Source organism: Hylobates moloch, unplaced genomic scaffold (genome assembly GCF_009828535.3).
Source record: "Hylobates moloch isolate HMO894 unplaced genomic scaffold, HMol_V3 SCAFFOLD_14, whole genome shotgun sequence".
NCBI classification, from domain to species: Eukaryota; Metazoa; Chordata; class Mammalia; order Primates; family Hylobatidae; genus Hylobates; species Hylobates moloch.
In genome coordinates this window covers 16420804-16434336 of record NW_026652289.1, presented here as the reverse complement: position 1 = coordinate 16434336, position 13533 = coordinate 16420804, and the positions used below count along the sequence as shown (strand labels likewise).

At 39.8% G+C, this 13533-nt stretch overlaps 1 protein-coding gene across 6 annotated transcripts in view; it reads right to left on the bottom strand.

Moving 5' to 3' along the window:
- The window catches only part of GRIK1 (glutamate ionotropic receptor kainate type subunit 1), a 415082-nt gene that overhangs the window by 40853 nt on the left and 360696 nt on the right, over positions 1 to 13533 (bottom strand). For all 6 annotated transcript variants that reach the window (XM_032176197.2, XM_032176199.2, XM_032176198.2 and 3 more), the window contains 3 exons: positions 9808 to 9921; positions 7535 to 7738; positions 6073 to 6296 (listed from right to left, as the gene is read on the bottom strand). In XM_032176197.2, the coding sequence (XP_032032088.1) occupies positions 6073 to 6296; positions 7535 to 7738; positions 9808 to 9921 (542 nt within the window). The remainder of the gene's footprint in view (positions 1 to 6072; positions 6297 to 7534; positions 7739 to 9807; positions 9922 to 13533) is intronic.

Sequence of the window (13533 nt, the reverse complement as noted above, 5' to 3'; positions counted from 1 at the left end):
GAAACAGTCTGTAAATATCAGAGAAACACACAGGACATCAGCAAAACCTGCTGAGCAATGCAGAAAACCTAACAATGACAAAAGCTTCAAACCAAAGGAGTAAAGGCCATAGTCATAAACTTACAGCTTTGATGGGCAAAGTGCAAAGAGCCTTGAGACGTTAATATTTACCAGACTTCTTATTTCTAGGCAAACTGGTCAGCTGGAATTGTACTCCTCAGCTCTACGTCTACTGAATTCTTCTGAGTTTTCATTCATTTCCACATTACTGAACAACTAGATGAACTGTAAAGAAAGGTTCACTCATCCCAAGTATTTACCCCACCAAGTAGCGATGAACATGACACACACTTGTTGCATAGCAACTACAATGTCAAGATACTGTGTTGCTAGGTCCTGTGGGAGACACAAAAAAGAGGGGTGACTTGCCTTCAAGGGGTTTGTATGGACAGATGGTTAGAAGGAGTCTAAGTGGTGGTCTAGCGATTTTGTAATGCAAGGCTGAACAAATTAGTGAACAAAATGTAGAGCTGAATTTGGAGTGTATTAGATGTTTTTCAAATAGTCCACGGGGAAAAATCATGATCCTAAAGGAAGAGACAAGGCATACATTTGGAATTATCCTGGTCCAGGCCTAGTGGTACACATTAGTATTAACTACATAGCATGCCTCACTGGAGAATTTCAAATTCATAATTTCCTTTTGATTTGCTTTAAATTTGTTTTCAGAACTATGGCATGTGGTCACTTAATCGCCAACCCTGGTTCGGTAAGTGGTATGTTTTCTATAGCACTATTATAGCTCTACCTGCAAGGTGGCGCGCTATAGGCAGTAAACGTTTCTGGAAAATCAACTAGTAGTGTGGGAAGTCGACTTTGAATAATTCACTCAACCTCTCTGTCCTCAATTTCCTTATTTGTAAAGAGGAGGGAATCCAGATATCTCTGAGGTTGTACTTAAAATAAAAATCTGTGGAACCAAATATATTTTTTATTCTCTCTCTATTTTTTTAAGCATCTGTCTGACCTATGTAGCCCAAAGGAGGTCTCTGCTCTGTGGTTACTTTTGAGGGCTATCTTGCCAAGTGGTACTTATTTTTCCAAAAAGACATTAGCAGAAGCTCAACGAAGTGATCTGGAAATAATTTAAAATGCAGTAATTTTTAGCACTGGAAGATTTGCCATTTGCCATTGGGTCTTTTCAATGCAAGCAGGAGTGTTAGAGTAATGTTAAAAACACCATAAAGCCCATGAGAACACAGAGAATGCTCTCCAGCCCTAAGTTTCAGCAGTAAACAATGGCAGGTTGCTGACACACTGGGGAGAACTGGGCTTACGGTGAATACATTATCTATATGAAAAGCAGGGCATGCTGTGAATCCAGCATAAGGAACTGAGCAGACAATTCCTCCTCATGAAATACCATTTTCTAAACCTCCAGACACCTTCCGGAAAGTGTTCAGTGCCTCCTCATTGAGTCTTAGGGGGACGGGGATAACAGTCTCGTAGTTTATCCCAGCATAATGGCATTCGTCTCATTACTGCAGCTTCTCCACAGCTGCAGGGTACACCATGCAGGTTCCTATGAAGCTGATGAATATAGCTTTAATTGACAATGCCATGCCAATACATTTTAATTACTGTTTCAACAATATAATTAAGTTTTGAATTTGCACACTCTTATAGCCATAGTAGTTTGCTGAGCTGAAGAAATGAATACCAATATTAATGAACCTATTAATTGAAACAGCATGCAGAGTAAAGATCCTGTTAAACACTATCATTGTCACTTGTACAATAATTTTAAAATATTAATTGAAATAAATTAAGAGCCTAATGTATTCAAGAGAAGGGGTTTTATTTTTTCAAACAGACCATAAGACTTGGCAACCACCAGCCCCGCTCAATATTCTGACATTTCTCTCCCAGATATGCTCCCATCGATGAGCTCATCACTTCCCTCTTTGGAATGCTGCTTTTAACTTGGTCTTGTTTCATACTTTGCACTTATAAGAGAGCAATTAATCTAATTTTTGTGTGGCAAAAAGAAAAACTGTCTAAACAGCAATGTGATTCTGCCTGCTCTGCAGAGATATTTTAGGTCTTTCTCTCTGGGATTCTGAGTGACTTGTGGAGCATGTGGTCTGGTGAATATTAAACAGTGACATGATGCTGTGCTGTAAGACACTGGCTTTCTATAAGGCAACAGACCTACCTGTTGCCTGGATGTAGACACTTCAGCTTGGAATTCCTAACACCTGCTTAAAGATAGCTAGTGTGACAGCAGTGTCAGCGTTAGGAAGTCTGGTGAAAAGATTAATATATGACCTACACCAAAGATAATCCGAAACTGCTATCCCCAAGTGACTCTCAAGAAATCAATACTGATCTTTACTAACATGATAGAGAAGGGAAGAAACGTGCTTAAAACCTGTGACAAAACTTGCATGTAGAAAAGTAGCCTTATGTTGAAATGTGAAAGTTCACTTTGGCTTTATGTTTGTTTCTGCCTGGCTTACACTTGAATGGAAGATATAAAACAAGCTCACACTGAAGTTTTCTAATTAAGGGACTAATTTTTCTGGCTGAGAATGCACAGTAGGCTGCACTGAGGAGAGAAAAATCCATTCATCTTTCAAGGGAGATTTCTCTATTGAACTTGTAATATAATGGTGGGGTTTGTATTGTAACCATAGAATGTAGTTTCAAGGGTTTTCTAGATTTTTTTTGCCAAATGCCAACTTTAAAAATGTCCATTTTTGGCCGGGCGCGGTGGCTCACGCTTGTAATCCCAGCACTTTGGGAGGCCGAGGCGGGCGGATCACGAGGTCAGGAGATCGAGACCACGGTGAAACCCTGTCTCTACTAAAAATACAAAAAATTAGCCGGGCGTGGTGGCGGGCGCCTGTAGTCCCAGCTACTCGGAGAGGCTGAGGCAGGAGAATGGCGTGAACCCAGGAGGCGGAGCTTGCAGTGAGCCGAGATCGCGCCACTGCACTCCAGCCTGGGCGACAGAGTGAGACTCCGTCTCAAAAAAAAAAAAAAAAAAAAATGTCCATTTTTAAGAAGATGAACATAAATTATAAAATGTAAACAGACATTCTATCTGGATATTTGATCTATTTAAATTGTTTATGATGGACATAATTTATTGAAGTTAAATATTTTTCAAAAAGTGGAAACATTGTCAACCACAAAACAAAAACCCTGACATACACACTTATTAAAAGTCATAGTAATTAAATATTGTTTTCCTTAGTTTGTCCCACCGATGTCTACATCTTTATAAATTTAATTCAGTTCAACAAATAATTTTTAGGCATCTATCTAGTGAGGGCATTTGCTTAAATGCAGTGATGGGGCATTATTTTTCCCCTTTAAAAGAACATAAGAGAATACAATTCACAACATAAATTCCAAAGTCTCTCTAGAGCTACGGATAACTATGAGATTTACTGTTTTTCATTTCCACTTCCCTAACTTGGAATGCAAACCACTAAGACGGTAACTGAGGGTACAGAGTGACGGAGTTCATGGTCTCAAACTATGATGGTAGGAAGTAAAGGTGACTTGGTACATCTACTCAACCAGAATTTTGTTTTTGGGAATCAAGTCTAAATATACATTTAGTGGCTTTATGAATCAGAAGCAGGGATGGATTCTAAGGTGTAGAGAAAGTAAATGTAGTTGAAAGTAGAATCTTCATGACAATACACTTGTGCCCTGGAGGGAGTTATTTTCTGTATTTCATCACTATACTATTTCCAAGTTTGCATTGGATGTATAACACCTCCACGTCTGAACCAAGACCAGGGCAAGAAGGCAGTGGAAGAGGAGACAAGAAGAATAAGCTAAATAAGGAAGGACTGGCTTATAAATGATACTCTCGGCGAGTAGAAATACCAAATGGATTGCATTGATGGTGGTAGTGGGGGTGCTGTTATCTTAATAGAAATAAACTGAGTGAAGTCCAAAAATATGGAGGTCTGGGTCACCAAGAGCTTATGGAAGAATAGATAAAGAGGGGAAAACTATTGAATGGTATGCCATTCTGACATACCCTGATGTCATAAATAAGGAGATTTAAGTGCACAGTTGGAGTCAAGTGTAAAAGGGTACTTTCAGCCTGTGTGCTTGTAAGAACTTTTGGATGCTGCTGGCATTTCTTCTCCCACTGGCTTTGGTCAAGTCATGTAATAAACAATGTATTTGCTCGTCAACCTCGCCTTGCCTGTCCTACTCGTCAACATCACTGCCTAGACAGAGCCTCAGACTGCGAAATACGGAAACTCACTTTGGCCCTGCAAAATATGGAAACTACTGTTGCCCTGGGCTGCATGAATTGCTCCACCAGTCCTAATATCACCCAACAGGTGTGGGCCTCCGGGCAGAGGTATGCAACAGGTAAACACAAGATTACTTATTAGAAGGTGCTTCACCTTAGGATAGTCATTTATTAAATGACCATTCCAAGGCAATATTAACTTCACTGAGGAGTCACTAATGAAAAATACACCTCCAAAGGTAAACTATTTTTAAAAATTTTATACCCAAAGCAAGATTTAATTGTTTCAAGCATGGTTTCTCAACCCTGGTGCTATTGGCATTTTGAAGTGAATAATTCTTTTGCGGGATGCCGGTCCTATACACCATAAGATGTTTGGTAGCATCCCTGGACTCCGTCCACTTGATAACAATAGCACTCCCTACTCCCGGCCATGACAACTAAAAAAATGTTTGTAGACATTTCCAAATGTTCCCTGGAGGACAAAATCCCTTCTAGTTGAGAACCACTGATTTAGAGTGTTAAAATACAAAAGGATAATATCACTATATACATACTGTCAATATTTTATTTTCTGAAGTAAGGCATACTTAAAGAGAGCTTTGGTCAGTAAAAGTATAAAATCTGAGCTTTGGTAAGGGTACACTTTATAAGGCATAGAGAACTTCAAAACATTCATTTCATAATGAATGTATAATACCCACATGTGAGAGCACATATTGATTCAGTTTGAGTACATCTGCCTTGTGGATCTTTAAAACCTTTCCAGCCTGGGTTATTTTCCCAAGCTTTCTTTATAATTACACCAGGGAAAGAGTTACCTGGCATTAATCAAAACCAGACAGTGGACAATGACAAAGAGCTAGCATGAAGAAATATTTCTCTTAGAAATTCCTGGAGGGAAAACAAAAATTGATTAGGGAAAAAGTTCACTGAGTTTTGTTGAAAGGTGAAAAAGATTGAAAACAAGTAGGGACATACAAAAGCAATTATTTTTTACATGGTTTTTCTAGGGATAGCAAATGTTTAAGCCAACAGAAAGATAAAATAGCTGTTTCAAATTTAGCATCAAAGGTATTCAGAATATATGATCTATTGAAAGGTATAAAAATCCTTTAAGGAACTGTGTAGAGCGAAATGGTTAAATACAGAGTTAAATCTCGAAAAGTAAAACCTCAACTGAATCATCTTAATGGTAGCACAAAGGTTTCATGCCTCCAGGCTCTGTATGTAAGCAATCTTTCCTTTCAGCATTATTTCTAGAATTCTCTTTAACTTTCTCATGCCTTTAAAAATAAATTTAATAGAAATTTTAAAGTATTTTTCTTCATCCCTAAGGGTTTCACAATCTTTTTACTCCACTGTTTTTTATTTGCTATGATAATTCTTTGCTAACTTTTTTATGTTTTGCTTATCCAAATATTCTAGGGGTCAAATATCTTGAGACCATTTTACGATTCTTATGGAAACATTTTACACATCATTTGAGCCATTACTTTTGTTATAAATCAAGGAAAATGGCTAAATAACCATTTTATGTTGCTTGAAATAGGGATAAAGTTAAACTAATATGAAAAATTATCTTCCTCTCTTTTAAAAGTAACTTTATAAATAATTAGAAAACATTCATTTACAGAACGGCTTTTATATGGAAACCTTCCAAGAATAGAACACTAGGGAAAACTAAAAGTACAGTTTAAAGTTCTTAATTTTTGTCTGCCTCTGGGACATACAGAAATCTGAGACTGACCGACACCTCTTGTGAATTCAGTGATTCTCAAACTTACCTTGCAATCACAAAGAGTACACAGCTGACTCCCAGGCAGGCTAAGAGCACATACATCCAAATATCTGGAGACAGGGGGTTGAGGAAGGAGAAAACGCCTGGATTGGTGCCGTTGGGCTTCCGGTAGAGAATGCTGATGCCTAGGGTCATGAAGGGTTTGGAGAAGTCAATGACTTTCTCCCGCACATAGGTGATGGTAAGAGGAGCCACTGCCAGGTCAGCCCTCTGCAAAAGCAAGTCCAAAACTGTCAGCTTAGTCTACTTTCTTTGCAAATGTCTAGACTTTTCCTGGGTACTCCTGAGTCTTATTCTCAACTCTAAATGCTTCTCATTCATGAAGCTCCTGTGATGGTTGGTTCTAATACAAAAACAGTCAATTTATACAGTTATGTTTATGAAACAGTATTAGCAAAGAGAAACCAGAAAGTATAAAATACACGTATATATACACAAACATACATACATCATTCTGGAACTAAATGAAGACAAAAATGCAGGAGGATGCCTTTAAAAAGGGAATGTGAGAAAAAGAAGGAATGAGCGACTTGGTTGTACTATTAATTGACATGATGAGATTTTGCTCTGAGCTGAAAACTTTAAAATCCTTTTTTTTTTTTTTGTGAGACAGAGTCTCACTCTGTTGCCCAGGCTAGAGTGCAGTGGTGCAGTCTCGGCTCACTGCAAGCTCCACCTCCCAGGTTCATGCCATTCTCCTGCCTCAGCCTCCCGAGTAGCTGGGGCTACAGGCGCCCGCCACTACGCCCGGCTAATTTTTTGTATTTTTAGTAGAGGCAGGGTTACACCATATTAACTAGGATGGTCTCGATCTCCTGACCTGGTGGCCCGCCTGCCTCAGACTCCAAAAGTATAAAATTCTTAATTTAAGAATCACTCAAGTTTATGTTCAGTATGAAAGAAGGACCCATATAACATGGTTTGGCTCTGTGTCCCCACCCAAATCTCACCTTGAATTGTAATAATCCCCATGTGTCAAGGGTGGGACCAGGTGGAAATAACTGGATCATGGGGTATTGGGATCTGGTGATTATGAGTGAGTCTCATGAGAGCTGATGATTTTATAAGTGTCTAGCATCTCCCCCGCTTTCACTCATTCTCTCACCTGCCACCCTGTGATGAAGTGTCTTCTGCCATGATTGTAAGTTTCTTGAGGCCTCTCCAGCCATGAGGAACTGTGTCAATTAAATCTCTCCTTTATAAATTTCCCAGTCTCAGGCAGTTCTTTATAGCAGTGTAAAAACAAACTAATGCACCATATATTTTTATCATTAATTTTTATCTTTACTTGCCCTTCTAAGTAAGCAAACTCCATTTCAGGCTGTTCTTTGCTGCTTAAAAAAATTGTTACGATTCAAAAAAAGGAAACATTTCTTCTGACATCATTTTTTTCTCTCTTACTTTCTCTTATGCATATTTTCAGATATGTTAGAAATATTGTTACTTACGTGATCTATGAGTTCTTTAACCATCCCGTTCCACTCCCCTTTGTCATTCTGGGCCCCATATTTGCCATCGGGAACTAGTTTAACATCGTAAATGAAACCCAGGATGTTTGACAATTCTTTCAACAGGTCCAGGCAATATCCTTCAAATCTGTCATTTCCATATAGAGGCTTATCAGATTTCCTGTACATAACATAGGGTTCTTCCTAAATGAAACAAATCAAATATGAAAACCCTGTTACAATGAAAGGAAGAGTTTACCCCTTCAGCAGCTTGAAGATGTGAAATGTTTGATAATGATTTTGAAGAGCTTTGTACTGAAGTCATTCACTCATCTGCCTGCCTATGTCCTCTATAAATACAGAACACTTCCTATATTATTGTTTCTTTCCCTTCTGCTCTTTTGATGAGAGCTTTTCCTTCCTGTGTGGAGTGTGGGGCTGTGCGGGAATGGTGTGATGGATACACAGTCACTGCTAAACGTTAGGTCTGAGAAGAAGGAAGGCACAGAGGGAAATGGGGGCCCAGATGCCTGGCCACCTGCTGTGCCAATACCCAAGCTTTTTTTGTATGACCCTTCTGGCTTTTTTTTTTTTTTTTTTCTGATGGAATCTCACTCTGTCACCCAGCCTGGAGTGCAGTGGGGAGATCTCAGCTCACTGCAAGCTCCACCTCCCGGGTTCAAGCCATTCTCCTTTCTCAGCTTCTTGAGTAGCTGGGACTACAGGCGCCTGCCACCATGCCTGGCTAATTTTTTGTATTTTTTTTTTTAGTAGAGATGGAGTTTCACCATGTTAGTCCAGGATGGTCTCGATCTCCTGACCTCGTGATCCACCCGCCTTGGCCTCACAAAGTGCTGGGATTACAGGTGTGAGCCACCAAGCCCGGACCTGGCTTTTATCTAAGAACCTCATGACAGAGAAATCTACATCACCAACTATTTCCTTTCATTCTTTGCATTTCCTGTCTATGACTATTCTCATTTCTTTATCTCAATTTCATCTCAATTTCACTATTCCCTTATGATTTATATATTTTGATTGTTTTCCTCCAGGGTAGCCTATTCCAAAGGCTATTTCTATGTCTTCTTTTATCATCTTTCCCATTTTCTTTTTTGAAATCACCTCAAATCTCACATCTGGTCATTCTCTGCTTATACACGTGCATCATCAGTACCCTCTCCTATAAATAATGGACATTTCCCTACTACCATGCATCTATAACCCTGTTAATTCTCATTTGACTAAATGAATACTCATTTTGTTTTATAAAATTATAATAGTTGCTATACTACAGACATATTCTTTATATTGAGGTTTATCCTCAAACTGATAGTGGGATCATTCAAACACAATAGAGAACCCTGTGTTTTCATAAGACAGTCATAGAGAAAGTAGTAACAAGAAGAGCAAACCAGTTTTTCCTTTGGATGAACAATTCTCACAAGTTAATAATATCAACAATAAACTGATTTGACATTATGGACTGGTGTAAGGCAGGATGTCTGCAAGTAAGGATTTCAGGAAAGGCTACTCCTGCCCAACTCCCTGGAGAAAGGAAAAAGCAGAAAATAAGCAACCGGTAGCTGTACAGTGGCTGGATGGGGCATGACCAGGTCTCTAATAGGAGGCAGGACTTTTCAAGAACAGTTAGTAAAGGAGCTGTGTACAGAAGTGTGAGCAGAGCAAAGGGAGCCAAGGGAAGTGGGGGTCTGATTTGGCAGCAAGTCATAGACACACAGGCAACAGCCTCTTCGGAAAACCCGCACCACCCAGGGATGAGGCAGGAGGGAGGAAAGAGTACTCCTGAAGCTCAGTGCAGCTGGACCCTAGAAACAGTGCCATTGACAGGCAGGTTGTAGAAAGTCAGAGGTTCTGAAAAAACTACTAGTAGCAGTTGGGAGGGAACAGAAGAAGAGCTTCTGTTGCCTCTCTTCCCCCACCTCTTCCCCCACTTCCCTAGTCTCTTGCTAGGGTCTCCACATGGTTGAAACCAACTAGCAGCCAGAGAGCAAGGGAGACCAGCTGGGAGCGGACAGAGAGTGGGGCTGAGCAGGACTGGCAATGGATTAGAGGTGGGAGATCTTCAGAACAACGTTGGAAGCTTCTAATTCAATCTTACTGTAAGTATGTACAAACACAGGCTTTTACTGTCCCAGTGGAAAATGGACATTTGCAGACAGAAGCGTTGGCATGAAAAAGACAGTTGAGGAATGCTTCAAAGTCTAAGGCAGGAACCTGGATAAGACACCCTCAATTCCATGAAGTCAACTTACCAGAATGGTGGTGACAACGAGTGTTCGGTTGGCCAGTGAATCAGTGATATTGCTGGACTTGTCTTTGTTGCTGTCCGTCATGTTAAGCCCGCTGTTGGAATTCCAAATCCCAATCTACACAGAACACAGTACATCAGAGGCTGCTGGTTGTCAGTGTGGCATTTACACCAAAGAGAGGCCCCTTGTCTACCAGGAACGGGCACAAAAGCTCACAGTTTGGGATACTAGGGCATCACAGTGGAAGCTACTAAACGTGGGGAAATGAAACAATGGAAGAATGAATGTGTAGACAAAATAGGATATATCTGTGCTACTGGGGGCAGGGTAGGAGGAGGTCTTTTTAATTTAGTAAGCTGATTGTTCTTTTTTAAATTAAAAAATATTTAAGGATTCTTAAGTTAATATCAGATTTTTCTTCCTATATATATTTGTTGAGCATCTACTTATGTGCCAGGCTCTGTTCTAGGCGTCTGAGGGCATAACAATGAATAAAATATACAAGAGTTTCTTCCCTTGTGGAGCATACATTCTACTGATATAAACCTTAGGCTGCCAAAGTAGTATCACTAGTTTATTTAAATGTATGAATAATGGGGTGAAGCAGCAGGGTGAATGGTGGAGAGAGCAGGCATCTAAAAGGGAAAGATAGTGGGTTGCTGTGGCTCAAGCCTATAATCCCAGTGCTTTGGAAGGCCAAGGTGGGGGCATCCCTTGAGACCAGGTGTTCAAGACCAGCCTGGGCAACAGAGTGAGACCTGATCTCTACAAAAAATTTTTTTAAAAAGCCAGGCATGGTGCTGCATGCTGGCAGTCTCAGCTACTCAGTAGGCTGAGATGGGAGGATGGCTTGGGTGCAGGAAGTCAAGACTGCAGTGAGCCGTGATTGCACCACTGCACTTCAGCCTGGGTGACAGAGCAAGACATTGAAAAAACAAAGTAATTTTTTCTTTAAAAAGAGAAAGATAAATGGAAGAAAACATGTCATGTGCATGAGAAGTAGACTAAGTTCAGGGCCTATCTTCTTTGGGGAGCCAAAGCTGGGCAAAGAGTTCTTGTGAGCCCTAGCAGGACTCTGTTCATATCTCTGTCACAGCATCTAGCATCTTCTGTTATTATTTATCTGTTTACCTTTCTTGTCTGTCCACTTGATCATGAACTCCTTCAGTGAGGGTACTCACTTTTATGGTCACTGATTTTACTGTCACAAAACCAACCATGGCAACTGGCATTCAGTAAAGCCCATTATTCTTTTTAAAAATAATGATCCACAATTTTCTCCAGTGGCCAAGTCACTGCTGGGTTGTGAGGTGGTGTAGAAGTATATTGATTCATTCAGCCTTTGTGGGAACCCAGAAGAGGAGCCTTGGGGATTTTGAGCTATTTTTCCAAATCTTTCTGTAGGCATTTACTACCAGCCTCATGTGGTGGCATGCAAGTATGTTTTAGAGCCAGGAAGACCTTGTTGCTGTGTGTTCTTGAAAGAGATTCTAAACTTTCTGAGCTTCAGTTGATTCTTTACCTATAAAGTAATTCACAGGAATAATGAGAAGATCAAATAATCAGATGATGTATGTGGATGTGTTGGTGTGTGCTGTTAAGAGCTGCACATACAGTAACAAGAAAGGACATTGAAATGGCTGCCTCAGTCATTTCTTCAACCTTACCCTGTCATGAAGGAATTTGGACTCATTTTTTTAAAAATTCGGATTCTGATAGAGTAAAAGAGCTATGACAAGTGGGGGCAGTTTAGGAACATGAACACTTGGACCTGCTCTGAGATGGACAGGGTGGAGCTATGCTTAGTCCCTAAATATGTTCCTCCAATGGGAAGACAGACGGGAGCGTTAGGCTCCATCCTCCTTTGCTTTTCTATTTCTTGACTCTGATTTACTGCCTATATTTAGCAGCTGGAAATTCATTTAGCTTGACAAGTATCCCTTTTAGAGATATCAGTGCTTTGAGGAAGTTTCAAGGACTATTACACATTCACACATCAGTGTAAACTATTTTAATTTCAGTTTTATTTCCTATACTTAATGAGGGTTAGTTGATTGGAGAAATAAAGAGACAGGTGTAAGTAAACAGGGGAATGGGATAGGTTTTGCATTTGAAAATATTGTGATCCTGCTTGAAAAGAGGTGTCTGTTGGGTTGTAGGCTGTACTCTTAATAACCATCCAACATTTCCAGGATCTAGTGTGATAAATATCACCTAGTATGCACATTATAGGTCTATTGGTCGAAGAATCTTTATCTTTCTTAATTTGGCTTTAGACTCAGGGAAAGTGGACAGCATTTTCTTCTTTTTCTTCTCAATCTCCATCCCTTCTTCTGAGGCAGGGACCCTTGCTTCTAGGAAACGTAACTCTGGCTAAATATACCTGTCTATTGATTTTCATCCAAGGCTGTGCTTTAGGTTGTGAACAATTGACTCCTAGCTCCATGAAGAGTGTGTGTAAATTGGGCCCTGACTGTACTTCTAATTAAACCTTCACTTAGACACTGAGGAGAAGGGAATCTAATTTTTAATTAAGTAAGTATTGAAGGGTGGAGAAAATAACTGTTTTTAGCCACTTGATTAAGTGATAGGATGTGGTCTCTTTAAATCTTATTTCTATTAATGTCAAGTATGTGAGTGTTGGAGGAACTACCAGAATATTTGAAACTGACAGTGTTCAATAGCCTAGCAATATCACTCTCTTGTAAAATAAAACTTGAACTTGTAGACAAATACACCCCACAGCTTGATGTCTGGTTTTTCTTTCTTTTGCCATCTGCACTAAAAGTGTAGAAGCTAAGAGATCATTGCTGCTGCCAATCCAGTCAACTAAGTCCCAAGTCTTATTCAGTTTAAACTTTCCTTCTTAAAATGAGAAAAGGGTGACCATTTTTTCCCCTGTTGTTTCTACAGAGGGACCTACAGAAGGTCCTTTAAATGTAGACAGGAAGAGTATCAAAATATAGTAAAGGTCAGGCTATTCCTGGGAAATGTACAGTATATATATGCTGAGTGACCTCAGTTTTCTGTTTCCAAACCTGTAATCAGCAAAACAGAACTGTGTGTATGTGTGTGTGTGTGTGTGTGCACGCGCGCATGTGTGTACCTGTGTCTTTTAAACCCAAGTAGTCAAGTGGCTTTATCTGTTTTTGAAGTAAATGAATATGTTCTCAGGAAATGAATGTCTCCCTTTAAAGAAGTCAGATCTCATGATTCATGTGTGCTGGAGAGAGAGGTACAGTTAAGAAGATGCCTGGACATTTGACATTTCAGTACTGTTCTACGAACTAGGAGGAGTGCCTCCAGGGTGCGGAACCTCAGTTTTCAAACTTCATAGTGAAAGCAGAGAGCAGTCATTTACCAGTGAGAAGTAGTGGAGGGTGGATCAGTTACTTGTGGGGAGGAGCACTCAATATCTGAATTATCTGGCCCTGATTTCTTTCACTTTGTAAACTCGCACAAGGGAGCAGCCATGTATTATCTAGGACAACTGAGAAAAGCATTTGAAAATGAGTGCCCAAACGACATTAAGCAACCTTTTAAAAAAAGTGATGCAATAAAAAGAGTATTCAGAGAGCAACTAGTATGTGTCTTCTAAACCTAGACAGTGATTCATGTAAACTCAACATCTAAAGTGGCTGAGGGAAATAATCAGGTATCTAGGGCAAAGATAAAGGTATATCTGTTTCCTGTATTACGAGCCTTATACGACAAATATTTTAGTGAGAG